Source organism: Dipodomys merriami, unplaced genomic scaffold, assembly GCF_024711535.1.
Source record: "Dipodomys merriami isolate MVZ:Mamm:240054 unplaced genomic scaffold, mDipMer1.0.p SCAF_102, whole genome shotgun sequence".
Classification (NCBI taxonomy): domain Eukaryota; kingdom Metazoa; phylum Chordata; class Mammalia; order Rodentia; family Heteromyidae; genus Dipodomys; species Dipodomys merriami.
Window position 1 is genome coordinate 4,529,604 of NW_027202294.1, and position 24,523 is coordinate 4,554,126.

At 37.6% G+C, this 24,523-nt stretch overlaps 1 protein-coding gene across 5 annotated transcripts in view; it reads left to right on the forward strand.

Annotated features, from left to right (window-relative positions):
• The window catches only part of Chuk (component of inhibitor of nuclear factor kappa B kinase complex), a 33,711-nt gene that overhangs the window by 1,309 nt on the left and 7,879 nt on the right, over positions 1-24,523 (forward strand). For all 5 annotated transcript variants that reach the window (XR_011366659.1, XM_069995444.1, XM_069995434.1 and 2 more), the window contains exons 2-16: positions 2,285-2,379; positions 4,888-5,002; positions 6,130-6,199; positions 7,376-7,464; positions 7,957-8,046; positions 8,190-8,314; positions 8,467-8,574; positions 9,561-9,696; positions 13,851-14,045; positions 15,702-15,804; positions 17,444-17,567; positions 18,226-18,377; positions 21,436-21,497; positions 22,566-22,675; positions 23,573-23,622. Coding sequence is in view for 4 of the 5 variants with exons in the window: in XM_069995444.1 (XP_069851545.1) it covers positions 2,285-2,379; positions 4,888-5,002; positions 6,130-6,199; positions 7,376-7,464; positions 7,957-8,046; positions 8,190-8,314; positions 8,467-8,574; positions 9,561-9,696; positions 13,851-14,045; positions 15,702-15,804; positions 17,444-17,567; positions 18,226-18,377; positions 21,436-21,497; positions 22,566-22,675; positions 23,573-23,622 (1,624 nt within the window). In the remaining variant the exon portion in view is untranslated. The remainder of the gene's footprint in view (positions 1-2,284; positions 2,380-4,887; positions 5,003-6,129; positions 6,200-7,375; positions 7,465-7,956; positions 8,047-8,189; positions 8,315-8,466; positions 8,575-9,560; positions 9,697-13,850; positions 14,046-15,701; positions 15,805-17,443; positions 17,568-18,225; positions 18,378-21,435; positions 21,498-22,565; positions 22,676-23,572; positions 23,623-24,523) is intronic.

Consider the following 24,523-nt stretch of genomic DNA (forward strand, 5'->3'; position numbering starts at 1 on the left):
TCATCTTCCCAAACTGATACTCTGTTCCCATTAGACAGCTCTTCATTTCTTCTTCTCCCTAACTCCTGACAGTAGCATTCTGATTTTTCATGTATGTGTGCTGGTCCTGGGACTTAAAATTAGGGCCTGTGTGCTGTCCCTGAGCTTTTGTGCTCAATGCTAGTACTTGATCCACACCTCCACTTCCACCTTTTTCTCTGATGGTTAATTGGAGATAAGAGGCTTATGGACTTTTCATGCCTAGGCTGGCTTTGAACTGCTATCCTCACACTCAGCCTTCTGAGTAGAGTAATCCCATTACTCCTATAATATGGGTAAGCTACCCATGCCAGGCCCATTCTATCTTTTTGTTTCCATGCTGTCTTTTTTTGTTTCCATTTCATTACATAGATAGATAGATAGATAGATAGATAGATAGATAGATAGATAGATAGATAGATAGATAAAGTTTTATTGTTATTATTAAGGAGGTGTTTCCATTTCCTAAGTCAGGTAATGTGTACAATTCTTCCTTTGTTTTCCCTCAGTTGAATTCATTGCCTTTTAAATGGAAGAGATTTGGGGTCCACTGAAGTCTTAGAAATACCATGGAGTACTTTATAAATGGGTATAGGGTTTCAGTAGTAGAGTACATCCCTGATATGCACAAGGTCTTGGGTTTGAGCCCTGCACTAAAAAAATACAAAGAGGAAGGGGAGGGGAAGGAGGAAGGAAGACAGAGAGAGAAAAACTAAAGACACATTTTGAAAGTTCTCTGAAGCACTGTAGCCTATAGCCCTGACTGGGGCTCCTCGGATGTATTATTAGTGTTGCCAGAATATGTGTAATATGAATTGGATGGCTTTAAATTTAGTCAGAATAAGCCAGAAATCTCATAGTCAAGAGGTGTTGGGGGGGGGCGGGGGGAGGCTGGGAAGGGATGTGAAGGGTAAACAAAGGAGGAGGCTACAATGCTTGATAAGAAATGTACTCATTATCTTGCCCATGTAATTGTAACCCCTCTGTACAGTATGTTCACAATAAAAAATTTAAAAAAGAGGTGTTAGGTTCATTTTATAGATACACAAACAGAAGTTTAGACCTTCCTAGGATTTTTTTCTATGTCATTTGAAATGCAAAGGTAAGGTTCTGATTTTGGAGCTTTTCCTGCACTAGCCTTGTTCATATGAACACTATTTATTGCTGTTCTTGAGGCCAGGGACCCCTGAAGTCTAGTTTTCATTTTAGTTATGCTGACATTTGGGGTTTTGTTAGTTGTCTTGACTGAATTTAAAGAAAGGGATCCTTGGGAAGACAGAATTTTAAATTTTTCTAGCAGTATGTATAAGATGGTATTCTGAAGAGACCTGTTACAGAATTAGCTTCAGTCACTTTTTGCATAAGTCCCCAGTTTAAGAGTTCATTTTAATGCATTGATTTAATAATCTTAGTTTATTTAAATTATTGGCTAAAGAGAGCTATAGTTTTTGTTCATTTTGTTTATTCCCTGTTGTTACTGTTTGTTATTTCTATACCCTTTGTATGTAAGTTTATCTGATTTGGGGAAGGGAAGGGAATCACAGAAACAGACAAAGGATGAATCAGTGCACAGTGACTCTCACCAGACACTATGTTAGAAATGAACTTTACAACATGGGGAGAAGGTAAATGGGGAGGAAAACAGGTGAAAATGAGAGAGGGGGTAACACTGTTCAAAAAGAAATATATTCATGACTTTACCTATGTAATTGTAATCCCTCTGTATATTACCTTTACAATAAAATCTTAAAAAGAGAGAGAGATGGGTACTGCTTAATAAAACTAAAAAGAATATTGTTAGTTAGGCACTAGTGGCTTGTGCCTATGGTCCTGCTACATGGGAGGCTGAGATCTGAGGTTTGGGGTTTGAAGCCATCCTGGGCAAGAAAGTCTGTGATACTCATGTCCAATTAAGTATCAAAAAGCTGGAAGTGGAGTTTTTTTTTTTTTTCAGGCAGAAAAAAGTTTATTGGGGGTGGTGGGGTAGAGAGCAAACTGCAGACCGCAAGACATGGAGGCATAGAGACAGAGGGAAAGGAGAAGGAGAAAAAGAGTGGAAGTGAAGTAATAACCAGAGTAGTAGAACATTAGCCTTGAGCAAAAAAAATCACAGGGACAGCACCCAGACCCTGAGTTCAAACCCTAGAACCAGAAAAAAAAAAAAAAGTATGGTTTCCCTGGTTTGACATTTGTTTGATTATAAGAATATTATTTATTTATATTTATTTATATAATATATATATTATTTATATTTCTGTTTTGACAGGAACTTGATCTCAAAATAGCAATTAAATCATGTCGCCTAGAGCTAAGTACTAAAAACAGAGAACGGTGGTGCCATGAAATCCAGATCATGAAGAAGTAAGTGTACTTGATAACTTATATCTTCACTTCTTTATTTTTTTGCCAGTCCTGGGGCCTAAACTCTGGGCCTGCGTGCTCTTATCCCTCAGCTCTTCAGCTCAAGGCTAGCGCTCTACCACTTGAGCCACAGCACCACTTCCAGCTTTTTCGAACTCAGAGCCTCATGCATTTGAGGCAAGCACTCTACCACTGAGCCACCTTCCCATCCTCCCATATCTTCACTTCTACAGCTAGTCAGTTGTTGCCATAGAGAAAGAGGGCAGAAATCTACTTTTCTCAGGACCTTTTAGGGAGCATATTTTTCTGTAATAAACATATGTATTCTGTTTCAGATAATATGATTAAGAAAGCTTAGTTTAAAAAGTTAGCTAAGTATTAGGAAATTTGGCCCTCTAAAAGCAGAATTTCTTTCTTTTGGATATTGGACAGCTGTACAATTAGTGCAGAAATCATTGTTCTCATTTCTTCTGCACCTACTTCTGTTAAATAATGTATCTATTGTTTTGTAGAAAATTATCCCCAGGTTCAGTGGCTTGAAATTATAAACCTTTAGTTTCTGTAGTTTAAGAATTAAGATAGCTCTGTGATTCTAGCTGAGGACCTCTCCTTGAGACATTCAGAATGTTGACTGGAGCTACAGATATGTAAAGAGATGACTGGGACTGTAGTATTAGCTTTCAGGCTCATTTACATGGCTGTGGCTAGAGACATCAATTCCTCACTATGTGGGCCTCTCCCCAGGAAAGCATGATTATCTAAATGACATGGCATGAGCTTCCCCAGAGCAAGTGGGTCTTTGTGAGAAAAAATGCAAGGTGATAGATCTCTCATGAAATTTCCTTGGAAGTCACACTTCATTTTTTCCATTGCATTCTGTTTTTTAGATATAAGTCACTAAGTACTCAAGGAAAATAAAATTAAGCTCATGAAAGGTAGAAGTAGAGCGGGTGCCGGTGGCTCAGGCCTGTAATCCTAGCTACTCAGGAGGCTGAGATCTAAGGATCGTGGTTCAAAGCCATCCTAGGAGGAAAGACCGTGAGACTCTTAGCTCCAATAAACCACCAGAAAACCAGATGTGGGCTCAAGTGGTAGAGAGCTTACCTTGAGCTGAAGAGCTCAGGGACAGTGCCCAGGCCCAGAGTTCAAGCCCCATGACTGACAAAAGAAAGAAAGAAAAGAAAGAAAGAGAGAGAGAAAGAAAAGAAAGGTAGAAGTAGACATATTTTAAACTTTCACAGATCCTGTGTCCATCATTAGTATGTTTAGAGATCATTCCTGTAATAGTCATAACAGCCTTGTGTTTAGGTATTCCTAAACACAGGTGACACTCATACTAATAGTTAATAGCTGGTAGACTAGATTTGAGATGAATGCTCTGACTGTAGTGCTGTGCTCAACTCTCTTTTTATGGCTCTCAAACTCACTATGTGGCAGAATCATCAAGAAAACGCAATAATATAAATCCTCTGGTCCTCCATAGGAGATACTGTTTCTTTAGTTCCTGGAACATGGAAATCTATTCCAGTTTTGGGATCCATTGCCTCATGAGGAGATGATGATAAATTATTGTTTAAAAAAAGAAGAGCTACTAAAAGAAAGCATAGCCAGGTGCCAGTATCTCGTGCCTGTAATCCTAGCTACTCAGGAGGCTGATATCTGAGGATCCTGGTTCAAAGCCAGCCCAGGCAGGAAAGTCCATGAGACTCTTATCTCCAGTATACCACTAGAAGACTGGAAGTGGAGCTGTGGCTCAAGCGGTAGAGCACTTGCCTTGAGCTGAAGAGCTGAGGGACAGTGCCCAGGCCCAGAGTTCAAGCCCAACGATCGACCAAAAAACAACCAAGCAAACAAACAAAGCATATAACATGATTAAATATGTATTATATTTATGCATAGATTACAACCTGGAAGAAAATATGCGCATAGTGTTCACTTCTGGGTGACATTGTGAATAACTACAAGAGAGGCAGTATAATAGGCTTTGAAGCCAGACTATCATAGTTGTCTTTATTGAATACCTACTTACTGTTCAGTCATATGTTACTTAAGTAATTTATGCTTGCTTCCATTTTCTCCTGTGTGGTGAGACTATTAATAAATCTATGTGTATTAGGGTTGTGACAAGTATATGTAAAATGCTTATTCCTTGGCACATAGAAATATAATGATGGGGGGACAGGGAGGGGGGAAGATGGGAAGGGATGGGAAGGGGAAACAAAGGAGGAGGCTACAATGCTTGATAAGAAATGTACTCATTATCTTGCCCATGTAATTGTAACTCCTGTGTACAGTATTTTCACAATTAAAAAAAAGGAAAAAAATATGATAGTATTTTATGCATTTTTCCTTCTAAATTAGTAGGTTTTATTTATACAAGTCAGAATTTACAATTTTATAAATAATACCAGTCTTTCTCCCTTATCTCAAGTACCCTCCCCCTCAGTTTAGCTGTGATTTCAAATTTCCTGGAAAATTTTTGTTTATAATGTTTTCCCTTCTTGTTAGGTTGAATCATGCCAATGTCGTAAAGGCCTGTGATGTTCCTGAGGAACTGAACTTTTTGATTAATGATGTGCCTCTTCTTGCAATGGAATACTGCTCTGGAGGGGATCTCCGGAAGGTAGCGCAGATATTCTGAGATGATGAGCTAATAAATCACAAACTTCAGCAGTGTTTGAATCATACACAATATGTTAAACTAGACCTAGGATAAGAATCAGAGAACTATGGCCTGCTAGCTATTTTGTAATCAAGTTACTTTGGAGCACAGTCCATGCTCATGACTGCTCTCTTTTAGAATTGAGTAGCTGTGATAGAGACATATTAGTTGTACAGCCTAAAGTATTTACTATCTAGCTATTGCAGAAAGACAGAAAGAGCCTTATTTGTTGAACCTTAATTTAGCATGAGCATTTCCAAGATAAGATTGTTAGCAAGACATCAAAAAAATACTGTCTTTGTATTGTAGTCTTTCTTATCCCATTTTAAATGAGTCCATATGGAGATATGTATGTGTGTTTGTGTGTGTGATGTTTCAACCTTTCCCAGCCCTGATCTTCAATGTGAGCCTCAACATGACATTTACACATCACATCCTCAGTATGGATTTGTTGATTTCTTTTTCTCTTTTCTTCCCTTTTCTTTTCTTTTCTTTTCTTTCTCTTTTTCTTCCTTTCTTTTATTTTCTTCCTTTTTCTCTTTCTTTTGTTCTTTTTTCCTTTCTTTCTTTCACGCGTGCATGCGCGCGCGCGCGTGTCTGGGGTTTGACCTTAAGCCTTTATGGTTGCCTGGTAGGTACTCTACTGCTTGAGCCATACTTCTAGCCCTTTTAGGGATAGTGTCTTGCTTTTTACCTGGGCTGATCTGGACTATAATTCTTCTGTTTATATTTCCTTCCACAGCTGGGAAGGCAGATGTATACCACCATGCACAGCTTTTCTATGGGGATAGGGTCTTGTGAATTTTTTTGCATTGACTGGCCCTGAACCTCTGTCTCCTAAGAAGTTGAGACTACAAATATGAGCCCCTTGAACTTTGGATCCTTCTGCTTTAGCCTCCCTGAGTGCTGGGATTACCAGCACCTCAGTATTGGCTGTTCCCACACATACACAGTTTCTTAAAATTTATCATCACTAGTTATTTTTTCATATTAATGTTCTCTTAGAGTGTAATGATTATTATGTGTGCTATTAATGCCCAGCAGTTTGCAGTATATATTTTTAACTTCTTTTTCCCCCCCAAATTTAGCTTCTCAACAAACCAGAAAATTGTTGTGGACTTAAAGAAAGCCAGATACTTTCTTTACTGAGTGATATAGGTATGTATTCAATATTAAAACGCCATTGTAATTTAATGCCCTTTAGTCCACAAAAGATTCTGTGTAGGGCAGGGAAGATGGCTCAGTGGTAGAGCGCTTGCCTTGCATGCCTGAGGCCCTGGGTTCGATTCCTCAGCACCACATAAGCAAAAAGAAAAAAGCCGGAAGTGGCGCTGTGGCTCAAGTGGTAGAGCGCTAGTCTTGAGCTGAAGAGCTGAGGGACAGCACCCAGGCCCAGAGTTCAGCCCCATGACCGGACCAAAAAAAAAAAAAAAAAAAAAAGATTCTGTGTACTGCATAGAGACTAAGAATTGTTTAAATATGCAAAGCATGGAGATTTTTAACACTTATAGGAAATTATAAAAATCCAGTGCAGTTGATACTAAATTAAAATTATTATACTTTCTTATTTATTCTTTGGTTTTGATTAAGAGCCTTTCTTTATCTAATAATTGTTCCAGTTGCTGATCGATGTTGTAAAATGTTTTTCAATTTTTTTCTTCCACCCCCAAATGACACAGTACTTTTTTGACAATGTAATTGCCATCTCTTAGGGTAAAAGTCTCTGTTTAGCAGAATTACTACTGTTACAATACTTAAAATAACCACTGCATAGGCCCTTGGAGCTAGCGAAAGCCATTATATTTTAATATTGCTTTTCATTTTTAGGAGCCCAAGTCTAGTTGAAGAAAATAATTTAGAAGTTTTAGGGATTTTTTTCCAATTTATTGTTTTCTTTTTTCTTTTTTTTTTTTGTCTGTCGTGGGGCTTGAACTCTGGGCTTGGGTGCTGTCCCTCAGCTCTTCAGCTCAAGGCTAGCACTCTACCACTTGAGCCACAGCACTCGCTTCTGGCTTTTTCTGTTTATGTGGTGCTGAGGAATCGAATCCAGGGCCTCATGCATGGGAGACAAGCACTCTACCACTGAGCCACCTTCCCAGCCCTATTTTATTTTCTTAGAATGTTAATTCTAATATGTTAAATGAATATAAAATTCTTCAATATTTGTTTAATTGTTCTGTATTTTCTGAACTACTGCAATATTAGTTACACATGTATAATGGTCCCTATAAATTTGACCATCAGAGCAGATCAATGCAAAATATAAGATAATTTTTTAACTCATTGTTTCAGTGAGTTAAAGTATATTCAAAATATATTTTGAATTTTATTTAGGATCTGGAATTCGGTATTTGCATGAAAACAAAATCATACATCGAGATCTAAAACCTGAAAATATAGTTCTTCAGGATGTTGGTGGAAAGGTAGGTAAAACTTACAGAATTATCCATGTCATTTGCATATAGTTTCCCTGATATGGTCAGTCTTTGAGGTTTTGGTCCCTGCTGTGCATCCATAATATTCTCATCATTCTCTGTTTCAGTTCTTACCACACTGGAGTATAGTTGGTAGGGGCGGGGGGAGGAGGGGCTTGGTATTAAGTCCTGGACACTGTCCCTGAGCTAAATTTTTTAGGCTACTGCTCTACCACTTGAGCAGTAGCTGCACTTTTAGCTTTTTGGTGGTTAATTGGAGATAAGAGTCTCAAAAACTTTCTTTCCAGTTGGCTTTAAACCATGATCCTCAGATCTTAGCCTCCTAAGAAAGAAGCCCCGCCTTCATTCTCCCTTTTCTTTCTTCTTCAATCTAGTACCTAGTACAGGTTCAGCAAGAATTCTACCACTGAGTTACATGCCAGCCTGCCTTTCCTTTTTAAATATTTTAGCCACTTTCACTTAATTTGTCTTGTTTTATAGATAATGCATAAAATAATTGATCTGGGATATGCCAAAGATGTTGATCAAGGAAGTCTCTGTACATCTTTTGTTGGAACACTACAGTATCTGGTGAGATTTGTATTATTTCCTTGAATTTAAATGTATAAAATTCTCATCCTTATTTCTGAAGGTTATAAATATAGTAATTCAAATTAAAGTATCTTTTCCCTTACAGTATTGGCATTTAAAGCATTTTTTTCCCTCTTCTTAAGGCCCCAGAGCTCTTTGAGAATAAACCTTACACAGCTACTGTTGATTATTGGAGCTTTGGAACCATGGTGTTTGAATGTATTGCTGGATATAGGCCTTTTTTGCATCATTTGCAGCCATTTACCTGGTAAGACATGGCATATTTAATTAAAATGTAAATTTTTTTTCAATTACCTGCTTTACTTTTTCTTTAGTAGTATTGAATGAAATTTAATGACAAGAAATCTTGAGTTTTGGCGAAAATTAGGTTGTAATCTAAAGTACCTTTTTTTCTTAAAGGCATGAGAAGATTAAGAAGAAGGATCCAAAATGTATATTTGCATGTGAAGAGATGACAGGAGAAGTCCAGTTTAGTAGCCATTTACCTCAACCAAATAGCCTTTGTAGGTAAGTGTATTCTAGTTGAGGAAGTTTTACCTCAGTTTCTCCAGGGTTGTCCACATACATAATCTTTGTAGGTAAGTATGTTGAAGTTGGAGGAAATTTGTCTCAGTTTTTCTAATGTTATGGAAGAACAGTAGAGTAGTTGTCTGTTTTGAGTAGCATTATCCAGTAGAACTTTCCATGACTACAGGATCATTCTTATTGGTCACAAGAATCTTAATGAGCTTGAAAGGGGGTTGGTGTCTAAGCTTGGTAGTAGAGAGTTCGTAGTATGTTCAAGGTCCTAAGTTTGATACTTAGCACCACCTCCTCTCCCCTCCCCCCCCCCCCCCCCCCGCCAAAAAAAACTACTACAACTGAGGAATTGAACTTTAAATAAAATAGCATTGTGTATTGTGTACTGGGTGCCTGTGGTTCATACCTCTAATCCTAGCTACACAGGAGGCGGAGATCTGAGGATTATGGTTTGAAGCCAGTACAGGCAGGAAAGTCCATGAGACTCTTGCCTCCAGTTAACCACCAGAAAAAAAATGGAAGTGGTGCTTGTGGCTCCAAGTGGTAGTGTTAGCCTTGAGTGAAAAAAGCTCAGGGACAGCACCTAGGCCCTGAGTTCAAGCCCTGGACTAACAACAACAACAAAAAAATAGCATTGTGATCAGTGGTTGCCCTATTGGACAACACTGACCTAGTGAGGCTGAAAACTGTTGCCATTTGACTGATGAGCTTAGGTACTAAGAGGACTAGGGATAAAGAGGCAAATGGGTTTCTTGGAGGATGGAATTAGATCTATCAGCAGTAGCAAAGTTATGTGGCTGCTTTTCTTGTGGAAGAAATTGGTCCCATCATTTCATTAATTACTTAAAACTAAGACTTAAGATGGTACAGGTAAGTGATAGGCAAGAAAATGAATACTTTATAAACTTCCTTTTACTAATGCTAAAGAAAAACTGGAACATAATGATATTTATCCTAGTTTTGTTCATTTGTAGTTTAATAGTAGAGCCCATGGAACACTGGCTACAGTTGATGCTGAATTGGGACCCACAGCAGAGAGGGGGACCTGTTGATCTTACTTTGAAGCAACCAAGATGTTTTATATTAATGGATCACATTCTGAACTTAAAGGTTCGTTTTAGTGGGGTTTCTTTATCTGTTTGTTTATTTATTTATTTTTCCTTTTTTCTTTTTTTGGTGCTAGTCCTGGAGCTTGAACTCAGGGTCCGGGTGCTGCCTTTGAGTTTTTATAGTCAAGTCTAGCACTATACCACTTATGTCACAACTCCACTTCCAGCTTTTTGGTGGTTTATTAGAGATAACAGTCTTACAAACTTTCCTGCCTGGGCTGGTTTTGAAGCAGACTCCTCAGATCTCAGCCTCCTCAGTAGCTAGGATTCTAGGTATGAGCAACCAGCACCTGGTGGGATCTATTTCTTAAGGTCTATATTGAAGTTCTGTTTCTTTTGAAAAAAATACATTTTGATAATTTTTCTCAATGTTAATTTGAAAAGGGAAATTATGTTCTTAGAACTAATGCTTTTGTATTTCTTTTCAAGCTTTTTTATTTTTTTCTAAGCGATCTTTATTGGTTATTCCTTTAAAGCACCTTTTGGATTTTCTCCCTTACCACATTGTTGCCATTCTCATTTCATTCCTTTATGTTTAATCATACCGGGTTTGGTTCAGTGAGGAAGTTTCCTAACTGGCATTCATACCTCTCTATACCTAACTTTTCAACCTATTTATGAAGAGTAAATGCCCCTCACCTTCTGAAAATGCTCATCTGTCTTAAGAAACTAACAAGACTAAGTCACATTTAAACTGATTTCGGCTTTTTTGGTATTCCTAATGCAGAACCACCCCAACTAAGTATATTCATTATAGCTGTTTCTTTTCATCTTTACCTCATTCCAGACTACTTGTCACTTTTACTTATGCCATCAGACCCTTCTCTGTTTTGGTGCTTTGATACATGCTGTCTTTCTGCCCAGTATGATCTCCTTTGTGCTTGTCCTCATCTACACAGAGCCATGTGAATTTTAGACAAGTGTTTTACCATTGAGTTAAATTCTCAACCCTCTTATTCCTTGTCTGGTTGTACTTTGGTAGTAGGATGCTATTATGACTGCCCTACCTTGACATGTCTTGTGCAAAAGCTTTTCATTTTCACTTTAAGATTTTCAACCTGAGTTTCTACTGTCTTTAGTGACAGCTGTCATGGTAGGAAAGCAGCCTCACCTGGAGAGGTGTGGGAAGTCTCAGGTGGTATAACTATACTGTAAATGTATTGTCAGTTTTGAAGGACCCCCCCCCCTTTTAGATATAATAGTTTTCTAAAGGAAAGTCTGTTAATAGTATACTAAAAAAAAGCTAGCAATGTTGTTAAGATGTTTAGAATTTACATAACAAGGAGTAATTTCAGGTTATAAACAGTTTGGTATTTCTGTAGTACCACGTTAAACTCTGGTATCAGGATTTATAAGCGGAAATGACAATGATCTTTCACATTATGAAGTTTCTGCACAACAAAGGAAATAACCAAAATGAAAAAGGATTTTATGGAATAGGGAAAATATTTGCAAAACATATCTGAAAGGGGATAATATCCAAAGTGCAATCTAAAGGGACTAAGGGATATGATGATGTTGGTTAAAGGTACAAAAATGGTAATCATGAGAAGGTGATAGCTATGTCAGTGATTGATATATGATCATTTTATAATATATCAAAAGATCAAGTCATGCTTCTGGGAGTTGTTTGGAAGTTGGTAGCCCTGGCCTGAAGGTTCATAGGAGAGCCATCCGTCCATCATGTCACACTAGCAAATTTATTATTGGGACAAATAAGATAACAAGGAGTCAGAGAACTAGCACACCATGTTACTCAAAGACAAAGCCAAGCTGGTCTCTACAACCCATTTGCTATCAGATCTGAATAGAAGAATTTTGGTGTTCAGCAAGCTTAGTGATGGATTTATTGTATGATACATAAGCCAGAAACTCACATCTTTTGCTCTGGGGATCACTACCCAAGAAGTTAAAGGAGTGAAGGTGGAGAGCAGAGCCACTTTTCAGTCTCCAAACTGCATTGCTGCATTGCTCTCTATACTTTGTGACATCTTTCTGATAGCATTATTGTGTGCTTTCTTATTTTTCACTTTGGTATTTAAAGGTGTTCAATATATACTGTTTGAATGTGCTGGTGATTGCTTTGCTTCTTGAATAGAGCCATCACTACTATACTCCTGCTAGATGAGTGCTGTAAGAGTTACAGCCTCAGCTGAGTGTGACTCCAGAAGACATAGTGTACTCTGTATCCAGCAGAACACATTTGGCAGGTGGAGGAAGCATCTCAGAGTCATACCAGGGCTGTTTCAGGGATTTGTAAATTTACTGTTTTGCTTTTCCTTCTGGGTGTTTGTTATATGTGGGAAGACTTATGAATTTGTATTTCATTGAATTGGAAACTTTTTATTTCACTTGAAATAATTGTTCTATTACCAGCCTTGATTAAAGAGGACGTTTTTATAATCTAAAAAAATCCAGTTGTGTACCTTGACTATATTAAAATTTTATATGTAAAAAAATCTAATTGTGTTGGATAGAGTGGTACATGCCTATAATCTTACCTACTCAAGAGGCTGAGACAGGAAGAAGATCATGATTCAAAGCTAGCTTGGCCAAAATTAGATACCCTGTCTCAAAAACAATCCGGATATGGTGATACTTTCCTATAAATCACAGCTACTTAAAAAGTAAAGGTAGGAGGATAGAGGTCCAAGACTTGTTAGGCAAAAGCTTGAGTTCCTATCTTAAAATAAACAGACTGAAAGTGAAATGACTTAGGGAGACATGGCTCAAGTAGTGAAGCCCTGAGTTCAATTCCAGTACTGCCGAAAAGAAAAGAGTGGGGGGAAAGGAAGGATTTAAAAGAATAAAGCCATATTTCAGGGGAGGGGGGACTATGAGGGATGGGTGCTATAGATGAATAAGATTGCCTCTATGTATATCATGCTTGAAACCAAAGCATTCATAAAGTTGGGAATGGGAAGACAATACTGTTGTCTATATCAAATATATTTTTATTCCCTTATTGGTTGTGTTGGTTATCCAACCTAGAACCTGCATTGTCAGAATGATATGTCTTTGTATGTTAAGAACTAAACAAAGTGAATAGTAGTGGCCTTGGAATAGTACTGTGCTTTTTTTTTTTTCTTTTGAGACAGGTTTCACTATGTAGTATAGATAGACATGGAACTTTCTATGTAGCCAAGGCGGACCTTGAACTTGTCATCTTCCTGCCTTTGTCTCTAAGTGTGGGGACTAAAGGAATGTACCATCACAAACAGCTCTTTACTTTTTTTAGTAAGGATTTCGGGCAAAGATAATTTAACCATTTGCATTTACTACTTAATTCAAGGAATTCAGAAATGTAGGTATTGTGTGGTTTAATTAAGGAGAAAGGAAGGAGGATAACTGATCTAAAGACAGACTTCCTATTCCGTGGTTTCTTTGGTTTCCTGAATAGAGCCCCACCTTACTCAGCCTCACACTCTTCTTGGCTTGTGTCAGTTTACTTCCACTGGGGCTTTTGGTTTATCTAACTTTGAGAACTTAGGCATGTCACTGCTCTAGGATTTTGGTTGAATGACATTGCTTTTTCCCGTTTCAAGAGGGGACTGACTTCTATTCGTGGCTATTTCTTGAGATACTTTGAGATAGTCCTACCATTAGGAGTTTAGATCTGAACTCTACCTGTCCTAAAACCTTGTTTTATCCTTCTGTTAAGAGGAAGACAAGGAGATTTACCTCAGATGTTGTGTGAAAGCACTTAGCTCAGTTCATAAATGGAAATGTTTCCATTAAGGTCTATGATAAGTTCCTAAAGTAAATAAATATTTTAATTAAAATTTGGGGTGTGGGTGTGTGCTGGTCCTGGGGCTTGAACTTGGGGCCTGGGCACTGTCCCTGACCTTTTGCTGAAGAAATTACCATTTGAGCCAGAGCTCTACTACCAGCTTTTTTGGGGGGGGGGGAGTGGAAAAGGTGGGGGAAAGGGTACTTTATTGGAGATGACTCTCACACTCTCGTGCCCCATCTGGCTTCAAATTGTAATCCTCAGATCTTAGCCTTCTGAGTAGCTAGAATTACAGCATGCGTCACCCAGTGCATTTAGTGTAGGGAAAAAAATGCCTTTTCCTCATATTCTCCTCTTACTATCTTGCACTAAATTGTTTATATAGCAAATGACCAATATATTTATATCTTTTCATCTTTATACAGATAGTACACATCCTAAATATGACATCCGCAAAGATAATTTCTTTTCTATTACCATGTGATGAGAGTCTTCATTCACTGCAGTCTCGTATTGAGCGAGAAACTGGAATAAATACTGGTTCTCAAGAGCTGCTTTCAGAAACAGGAATTTCTCTGGATCCTCGGAAACCAGCCTCTCAGTGTGTTCTAGATGGAGTTGTAAGAATTTTTTTGTTTCTCTCTTTTTTAAATTACTGTTTGTTTTTTGAAAGAGTGTTTCACTGTGTAACCCCCCAATCCAGCCTCTACCTAACCAAGTGCTGGGATTATAGATATATGCCACTATGTCCAGCACTTTTTTTTGTTTTTTTGGCTGGTCCTGGGGCTTGACCTTTGGGCTGGTGTTGTCCCTAAACTTCTTTTGCTTAAGACTAGCGCTTTTTTCCTGAGTAGTTTATTAGAGCTAACAGTCTCACAGACTCTCCTGCCTGGGCTGGCTTCCAACTGCACTCCTCAGATCTCAGCCTTCTGAGTAGCTAGGATTACAGGTGTGAGCCATCAGCGCTTGGCTTCTTTTTGTTTTTAATTGGCACAATATGTGTTCTTATTTCTGAGGTACAATTTTATAATTCAATACATGTATATAATGTATGATGGTCAAATCAGCAAGGTTAGCATATCCACCTCCTTAAATGTTACCATTTAGGAACATTCTTTTATTTTGGAATGTATAATTAATTGTTACATAGACAATTCTGTGCTATAGAAAAGGTGCTAAGAGAATTTTATACCCAGTCTGAGAGTTAAATCTGTATATAGAGGAAGTGAATATGCTGAATTTTTTGGTATCCACTTGGAATCTCATGGTAATACACATTTTAAAATAAATCTTAGTTTTTCCTTAACTAATAATTTATTGCTTTTTAAGCTGAACACAAAAGAAATTATACATTTGTTATTTTGAATTTGTAACACTTTTTCTTTAGTGCAGTTTCTTTCTTTTTTTGGGGGGGGGGTCTGGTTGTGGAACCTGAACTCTGGGCCTGGGCACTGTCCCTCAGCTCTTCAGCTCGAGGCTAGCGCTCTACCACTTGAGCCACAGCTCCACTTCCTGCTTTTTTCTTTTTGCTTATGTGGTGCTGAGGAACCGAACCCAGGGCCTCATGCATGCAAGGCAAGCGCTCTACCACTGAGCTACCTTCCCAGCCCCTGGTGCAGTTTCTTTTGAACTTTTTCTTCTTGTACTTGAAGCCTAGAAATTAATTAGCAGTCTTATAGTTTCTACAAAAGGCTAGGTTAGTGGCTAATACTGTTGTGGTCAGGACTTTTATTTTCTGTTTTGCTTTTATGACATTATGAAAGTATATTTTGTATATCACTCAGTTGGAAAACATGTTTATGTCTTGTGCCCATTAACTGTTAACTGATAATTTTATTCAAGCCTGTTAATGGCAAACCATTAATACACTTTATAGATTTGTCCTTTCTGAACACTTCATATAAATGAAACACTTCATATAATACAGAGTCTCTTGTTTCTGTCTTCTTTCATTTAGCATCATGTTTTTGAGGTTTGCTCATGTTATAGCACATATTAATACTTCATTCTTTTTGATTGCTAAGTAGTGTTTTCATTCTATGGACATAAATATGCCTTCTTGTATCTTTTATATCTGGAAATTATTTTTCACTTTAGATCATGTGTTGTTTTTTTCCTTAAATAAAGTTTAGATTATAAAACTATAAAATGCATGCTTGATGCACATTGACTTCATCTATTTGCATTTCAGAGTAGGAAATCTGGGCTTAAGTATTTAGAAAAGAGGATTTTTCAGGATCTTAGAACAGAATTGTAATTATATTTTTCTTTTTCAGAGAGGCTGTGATAGTTACATGGTTTATTTGTTTGATAAAAGTAAAACTGTATATGATGGGCCATTTGCTTCCAGAAATTTATCTGACTGTGTAAACTATATTGGTAAGTACATTTGGTGGCTGAGCTTCAATCCTTTAATTTTGACTCTCAACATGATTAACAGAAAGAAAATTCATCATCATCTTTTCTTTTTTTGGGGGGGTAAGAGGGGTGTCCGGTCATGGGGCTTGAACTCTGGCTTGTTAGCTCAAGGCAAGCACTCTACCACTTGGCTTTTTCTGTTTATGTGGTGCTGAGGAATCGAACCCAGGACTTCATGCATGCAAGGCAAGCACTCTACCACTGAGCCACCTTCCCAGCCCTAGAAATAATCTTGTGGTGTTTTTCTTCTCTTCTAATTTGAGGTTTATATATGTTGGAGGTGGATGGGGGGTGAATGTGTGTAGTTTGGATGGAAAAGTATATTTTAAATTACCACTTTTGGTAATTTGTTCACATGTGTGTGGGAGGGTGATTGGGTTTGTTTTTAAGTCTGTTTCAGATAATGTGTGTTTTCAATATGAATACTAGTAAATTTTGTCTAATTTTTCTCTGAAAGTTTTTTTCACTCAAAAAGAATAACAGAGAATCTATTTGCCACCTTAAAATATAGTTTGAATGTCTGCAGTGTTGGGGAAATCTCATGATGTTAAAATGGATTTTCATTGAGCTTAATGAATAAATTGCCATGGCTTTACAAAAGTAGCATTTTCATTACTGGAGCATGAACAAGAGATACCAAATACAGTTTTTGAGGACTAGTAATGTGACTTAAGTTATAAGATGCTTGCCTAGCATGTGCAAGGCACTGCATTCAATCCAGTTACCCTCCTGAAAAAAGAAAAGTCAATATTTTTCTACCAATTGAGTCATGCCTCAAGCCTCTTTTGCTTTTAGTTTGTTTTTCAGATAGGGTCTTTGCCCTAGCTCTCTTCAAATCTGATTTTTCTTTCTCTACCAGTGTTTGAATCACCATGCTTTGCATGTATATCTTATTAAACTGCCATTTACCTTAATTGCTTTCTTGAAGCTCAATTAGTGGTCCAGGAAATAACCTTTATTATTCAGAAAATAACCTTTATTATTCAGAAATAGGAATGGTTGGAGAAGGCGAAACTTAGATAAATAATTTCAGATTGTAAAGAAGCAAGCAAAAAAATACATATATATATGTATATGTGTACATACACATACATACACATGTTTGTATATATGTGTATATGTGTATGTGCATGTATACATGTGTGTCAGCAGATTTGCGATGATGTGATTTACTTTCCCTTCCCCTTATATCCGAACAAGGCTTGTCTATTGCAGGTGTAGGTTCTTTTTTTGCGGGGGAGAAGGGGGTCGGTCATGGGGCTTGAACCCTTGGCCTGGGTGCTGTCCCTGAGCTCTTCAGCTCAAGGCAAGCTCTGTATCACTTGAGCTCCAGCACCACTTCTGGTTTTCAGGTGGTTAATTGGAGATAAGAGTTTCATGGACTTTGCTGCTTGGGCTGGCTTTGAACCATGATCCTCAGGTCTCAGCCTCCTGAGTAGCTAGGATTACAGTCATGAGCCACCGGCACCCAGCAGGTATAGGTTCTTTGTAGCATCTATAGCAATGCTATTTGGAAAGAAAATCACAGATTTCTTTCTTTGGAAAGAAAATGAAGTCTTTGAAAGTATTTCATCTCCCCTTTTTCTCATCTTTCTTATAGTACAAGACAGCAAAATACAGCTTCCAATTGTACAACTACGTAAAGTATGGGCTGAAGCAGTACACTATGTGTCTGGACTAAAAGAAGACTATAGCAGGCTTTTTCAGGGACAAAGAGCAGCAATGTGAGTATATTCTGTTCTTCATAAGCACAATGTTATATGTGTTATGTACTCTAGAATTAGTTTTGCTAGTTTTCACTGCTTAATATTGCATACAAAGCTGGGTGTGGTTGTTCAAATTTGTAATCCCACCATTCAAGGAGAGGCAATAGGATCATAAGTTTAAGACTAGCTTGAGTTACATAGCAAATTCAAGGCTAGTAAGACCTTGTCTCAAAAAATCAAGAATCAGGGGCTAGAGATGTAGCTCAAAGGGTGTACTTGCCTACTATGGACAAGGGTCTGGGTGTGATCCTCAGCCTTAAAAAAACAGACAAATACCCCAAATATAAAAAATAAAAGCACAAAAGCATGCAGTACTAAAATTTTTAAGTGTACTCTTCTGTTCATGCTTGTAGATTTCCTACTAATGGTTGAGACCTCTGATTGCAAAGATTTATATAGTTCCTAATACTACATAGAACTACATAGTATTCCTAGTTTAAAAGGATTATTACAGAATATCATGGACAGGAAGTTTTTAGAGACTAGATTTTAGAGATCAGTTGTTTCTCGTTCTTTGACAATAAAATTGTAAGTTTTGGAATTTTGTCAATTTATGTTTTTAAATTTTTATTTCATATTTCTAAATGTTGGTAGTATTGTTTTGTTTGTGGCATAGGTTAAGTCTTCTTAGATATAATGCCAACTTGACAAAAATGAAGAACACTTTGATATCAGCATCGCAGCAACTGAAAGCTAAATTGGAATTTTTTCATAAAAGCATTCAACTTGACTTGGAGAGATACAGTGAGCAGATGACTTATGGAATATGTAAGTATCCCTGTGTTACATATTTGTAAACTAGTCTCTTGAAGCCATCTACTATTTTACCTTCTCAACACCTAGTCATTTGTCATTTACATTCACATTACAACAGAGACAGAATATCTTAGATCATCATAATCTCTTTGTTGAGGAACTTGTCACAATTGGAATAAAATAAGCTCTAGAAAAGGTAAATAATGCAGAAGCAATTTAAGAATCGGTGCACTTAAAAATCTCATTTTCAAAGTAGATATAAGATCTATATCAGGTGACTTTTGTTTTTGTGCCATTATTGGGGCTTGAACAACTCAAGGCCTAGGCTCTCTTAGTTTTTTTTTTTTGCACAAGGCTGGTGTTCTACCACTTGAGCTGTAACTCCACTTCTAGCTTTTTGGTGATTAATTGGAGATAAGAGTCTGACAAACTTTCCTGCCTGGGTGACTTTCAACTGTGATCATCAGATCTACCCACTGAGTAGGATTACAAGTGTGAGCCACTAGTGCTCAGCTCTGAAATGACTTCAGTTGTGTCCCCCAAAATTCATATGTTGAAATCGTTCCACCAAAGAATGAGATTACTGGCTTTATTGGAAGAGGTCTGAATGAGAATCCCTTCACCCCCTTGTGCCATGCAAGTACACAGTAAGAAGACAGCCATCTATAAACCACAAAGCAGCCCTCACCAGACACTGAATCTGTCAGTGACTTGATCTTGGATTTCTCAACTGACAAATAAAACTGACAAATAAATGTTTGTTGTTTATGTGGCTGCCCAGACGTGTATTGTGCTGGAACCAGGGCTTAAACTTAACCTTATTCTCTTGCTTAATGTTCTTGCTCACCACTGGTATTTTTGGTATACCTCTTAAGCCACAACTCTAGTCTGGCTTTTTGGTTGTTAATTGGCAATGGAGTCTTATAGACTTTTCTGCCTGGTCTTGTTTTGAACTGAGGTCCTCCAGATCCCGAATAACTAGAATTATAGTCATGAGCCTACACCAGGCTCAGAATATGGTGTTTTTGTTGTTGTTGTTTTTAACATAACAGTTCAGATGGGCTAGCACAACCAAGGGAGTCTTATTTAAATTACTTATATTTCTATTAAAAAATGGTGCTGATAATTCCAAGATTGCTTCCAAACCGCCTACTGTGAAATTGTAACTTGGGGGCAGGGGAGGAAGGGACTTGAACTCAGGGCCTGGGTATCATCCCTGAGCTTTTCTTTGTTCTGGGTTACTGCTCTGCCACTTGAGCCAGCTCCACTTCCAGCTGTTGGTTGGTTAATTGAGGATAAGAATCTCATAGACTTTCCTGTCCAGGCTACTGAGTGACTAAGATTACAGGTGTGAGTCACCAGTGCTCAGCTTAATTAATTTTTTAAAAATTGTACATAGTCTCCAGATTTTTAGTATTTTACTCCAACCTTATCTTCTTTCAGACTTACTAAGAAACTACAGAGCAAGTGTCCCTGTAATCCCAGCTATGCTGGAGGTATAGATAGATTGTTATCTGAGATTTACCAGATCTAAAAATAACTAAAGCAAAAAGGGCCGAAGACATGGCTTAAGTGGTAGGTAGTAGGCCCTAAGTTTAAAGCCCATAATACAAAAAATTATTTTTCAAATAAACTGAAGGGATTACCACCAGCATTTCTGTCATATTTCATACAACAAATATTTTTTTAGGAAACTAGTATTGTTTGTACATTTATCCCGAGGAAAATATGTTTACCAGAATAAATGATGAAAATGTCCATTTAGGTGAATAAATTTACTCTCCAGAGCTGTTTCTTAGTTATTTCTTATAAAAGAGTGAGAGCTAGGCATGATGGCCTACACATATAAGCCCAGCTACCTAAAAGGCAGAGATCAGGAGAATTTCAGTTGAGGCCAGCCCAAGCAAAAGATTAGCTAGATTCCTTCTCAACAAAGCAAACATGGTGGTATATGTCTGACCCCAGCTACAGGAGGCATAGGTAAGAGGGTCTTGGTCCAAGGCTTGCCCCAGGCAAAAAAATGTGATAACTTCTCTGAAAAATAAAGAAGATGAGGGTGTGACCCAAGTGGTAGAGCATCTGCTTAGCAAACTCAAGTCCCTGAGTTCAAAACCTAGTACTGGGGCTGGGAAGTTGGCTCAGTGGTAGAGTGCTTGTTGCTTCACATGCATGAGGCCCTGGGTTCGATTCCTCAGCACCACATAAACATAAAAAAGCCGGAAGTGGGACTGTGGCTCAAGTGGAAGGATGCTAGCCTTGAGCTGAAGAGCTGAGGGACAGTGCCCAGGCCCAGAGTTCATCCCCCACAACTGACCAAAAAAAAAAACCAAAACTAACACTACCAAAAAAGAGAAAAGTTCAGCAAGTCTGTATATGTTTATGTTAAAAGATTAATGGAATCTTTTCTTGGCAGTGATAGTTTAAGTTACAGAAAAAAGAAACAGATGTGTATATAGATTGTCTTATAAGGAAACAAGAATATATATATATATATATATACATATATATATATAATAATAAATTATTGGGGTAGAGGGTAGCAGAAAAAAGCCTTTTCTTTTTATATCCTTTGTAGTGTTTAACATTTCATATATTAGTTTTTAAGAAAAACTTATTGTACTACTTTTCTAGTGTTTCCATTTAAAAAATGCCATAAACTGGATGAAACAACAGAAATATATTCCCTCACAATTCTCAAGGCTAAGATCAAGCTGTTGGTTAAGCCAGCCTGTAGGGAAGAGTCCTTCCTTGTTTCCTCCTAGCTCCCTGTGATTGCCATCAACCCTTGCTGTCCTTGGCTTCCAGCTGCAGCACTTTAGCCTATGCCTTGTTGCTACATGGCATTCTCATCTGTATGTCTGTTCTGTTTCTTCTTCACTGGTCAATGGATTAAGGACCCAGCCTAATCAAGTGTGAGTATATAGTTAGGTCACATTCTGAGAGGGTAAGACTAATGTATTTGGGTGTGGGTGTACCCTTCAATCCATACCAAATCAGGGCAAGGAAGCAGGTGGGCTAATATTAAAAGCTATTGCTATTTCAGAGTTAACCAACTTAAACTTTCTCTTAGCTTCAGAAAAAATGCTAAAAGCATGGAAAGAAATGGAAGAAAAGGCCATCCACTATGCTGAGGTAAAATCACTGAGCTTATTCACTCTTGATACCGTCCTTAGAACCTTCTTTTGATTTTGTCACTTATGAAGAGTATTTGTCATATCATTCCTGAAAGTTAGACACGTATCTGGTAGATGCTTTGTATATATAGAAGATACCATAGTGGGTAAAAACAAAAGCACGGGAAAATTACTCAGCCAGTATAATTTTGAGAGGGAAAGAAAATATGACTGATAATTATAGGAAGATATCAGGTATAAACTGGGACAGTTGGCTGCACATCATTGTCTACCTGAAATTATCCCAGTTTATACCTGATGTCTTCCCATAATTATCAGTCATAACTTCCTTTCCTCCCCAATTACACTGGCTTAGACAATACATTATATGGTCTTCCAAGATGTACAACATTTTCTAGGTAGCAGATTCCTTACTTATCCTGTGTGACTGGCAGGATCCTAGATTATTGATCTACTTGGTGCCAGTACCTATTTATCATGAGATTGGGGGGAGAAGGGGAACACAAAGCTGAAGTGCAAGAAATGCCAATGGTTTGTTGGCTACTTTTCTTTTTTTAACTTGTTAGTGGCACTTGTACTTTTTGCTTCTCCAGAGGACAAAGCAAATGCTAGTAGTTTACTGCTGTCAGAGAAGGGAGAAACACAGGAATAAGTATATTTTCATGTGAAAAATTATCCAAAGCTGAAGTATAAAAAGGTTTGAACAAGTGCTATGTGTGTAACTTAAGCGATAGAGTGCTTGCCCAACTAGCTCAAGGCCCTGAGTTTAATTCCCATTACCACACCACCCCTCAAAAAAAAAAAAGCTTTAATAAGCTAGTTGTGGTACCCACTGAATTCCAGTGCTCAAGGGACTTAGGGAGGAAGATGGCAAGTTCAAGGCCAGCCTGGACAATCTAGTAAAACTCTGCCCTAACCAACCAATTAAACAATCACAAAATTAGCATTTTGTAATAAAACATTTAGTTCTACTGCCAGAGCAGACCATTCTCTTAAATGTAAGTTTTGTTTTGTATTGTCTAGTAGCAAGCCTATCATGTCTTTTTGCATTATCATCATATTTTAGGTTGGTGTCATTGGATATCTTGAAGATCAGATTATGTCTTTGCACACTGAAATCATGGAGCTCCAGAAGAGCCCTTATGGAAGACGCCAGGGAGATCTTATGGAATCTCTGTAAGGGTGTACTTGTGTTTTTGGTCTTGATGTCTGTAACTTTGTAGCATACTACATACTACTGTTTATGCTAGGTAGGTTAAGCTTCTGTGTGATCATTCTCTATACTTTTCCTTTCTCCACATAGACTGGCATCATATTTTAAAAGGAAGCTATTTCTTTTTTTTTCTATCTGGTCAGTTGTGAGGCTTGAACTCATTGCCTGGTCACTATCCCTGAGTTCTTTGGCTCAAAGCTAGCTTTCTACCACTTTTGAGCCACAGCATCACTTCTGGTTTTCTGGTGATTACTTGGAGATAAGAATTTCACTGACTTTCCTGTCAAGGCTAGCTTTAAACTTTGATCCTCAGAGCTCAGCTTTCTGAGTAGCTATGATTATAGGCATGAGCCAATGGCACCTGGCTAGGAAGCTATTTATTAATTATAGTAAATTTTGGAAATAATTTTTTGTATTGACCTTTTATTTTTCTTTCATCAAGCCTCTTTTTCATGTGAGTGCTGAGAATTTTGCAAATGTATTTTAGTGAGATGTTATTTTCTTGCTATACTTCAGGTCCACTTAAGTGCTCTAATAAGCCTAATTTTTTGACTGTCTGGATTCGAAATTTCAAATTATATCTAATCATAAACAATAATTTTTTGCCTATTTAAGTGTTTCTAGTTCAAGGATGTTTATTTGTGGTGAAAGATCAGAGCAGGTATGAAGTGTGCTAGCCTTCACATTTTGAGAACTTGTCCTTGATTATTACTCAAAAAAGGCTATGCAAACTATCCATTGGCAAGTAGTTTGTACTTCAAAATGAGATCATTGTTCAAGTAATAGTATTTTTTGTTTCAAGTTGTAGATTATTAGAATCAAATTAACTTCATATTCAGAAGCCTGTTTTCTCTTTGCAGGGAACAGCGTGCCATTGATCTATATAAACAGTTAAAGCACAGACCCACCGGTAAGACATTTCTCTCACAGTATTTGAAGACATTTTAAGAAACTATCACTGGCTTAACAAACTTTGGGAATTTTAAATCAAAGTATTTTTAAACAGCAGAATAAATTCCCGTTTCGATATTGTCATTTAGACACTTACAATAGCTGTACATTTATGAGAATGTAAGAAGTTAGAAAAGTAAAGTAATAAGGAAATGGAAGTAAAAAAAAATTTAAAGGAAAGTGAAAAGAAGAAATTGGAGAGAAAAATAGGAACTCACAAAACAGGAAGAAGAAACAAAAATGAATTGAAAGGTTGAAAAGGAAAACTAAATCTGTTTAAGACTAGAAAGGTTGAAAAGGATTTGGGGCATGGTTTCAGGTGTGAATGGTAAAAGGGCCATGTTCTAAACAACAAAAAAATTTTTTTCTTGAAAATGATGCCTTTGTGGGCACCCATGGCTCATTCCTGTAATCCTAGCTACTTAGGAGTCTGAGATCTGAGGTTTGAAGCCAGCCCAAGCAGAAAAGTCTGTGAGATTCTTATCTCTAGTTAACCACCCAAAGAGATGTGAGTGGGGCTATGGCTGTAACAGATAAACATAAAATTCGAAGCAACCTAGTTGGAACAAGGGCAAGGGCCTCCTTTTTTTATATTTTTATTTTTATTTTTTGGGCAGTTGTGGGGCTTGAATTCAGGCCTGGGTACTGTCCTTGAGCTCTTATGCTCAAGGATAGTGCTCTACCACTTTGAGCCATAGTTCCACTTCCAGTTTTTGAGTGGTTAATTGGAAATAAGAACCTCATGGGGACTTTTCTGCCCAGACTGTCTGCGAACAGTGATCCTCAGAGCTCAGCCTCCTGAGTAGCTAGGATTACAGGTATGAGCCACTGGTGCCCAGCTAGTTTTAGGTTTTTAAGAG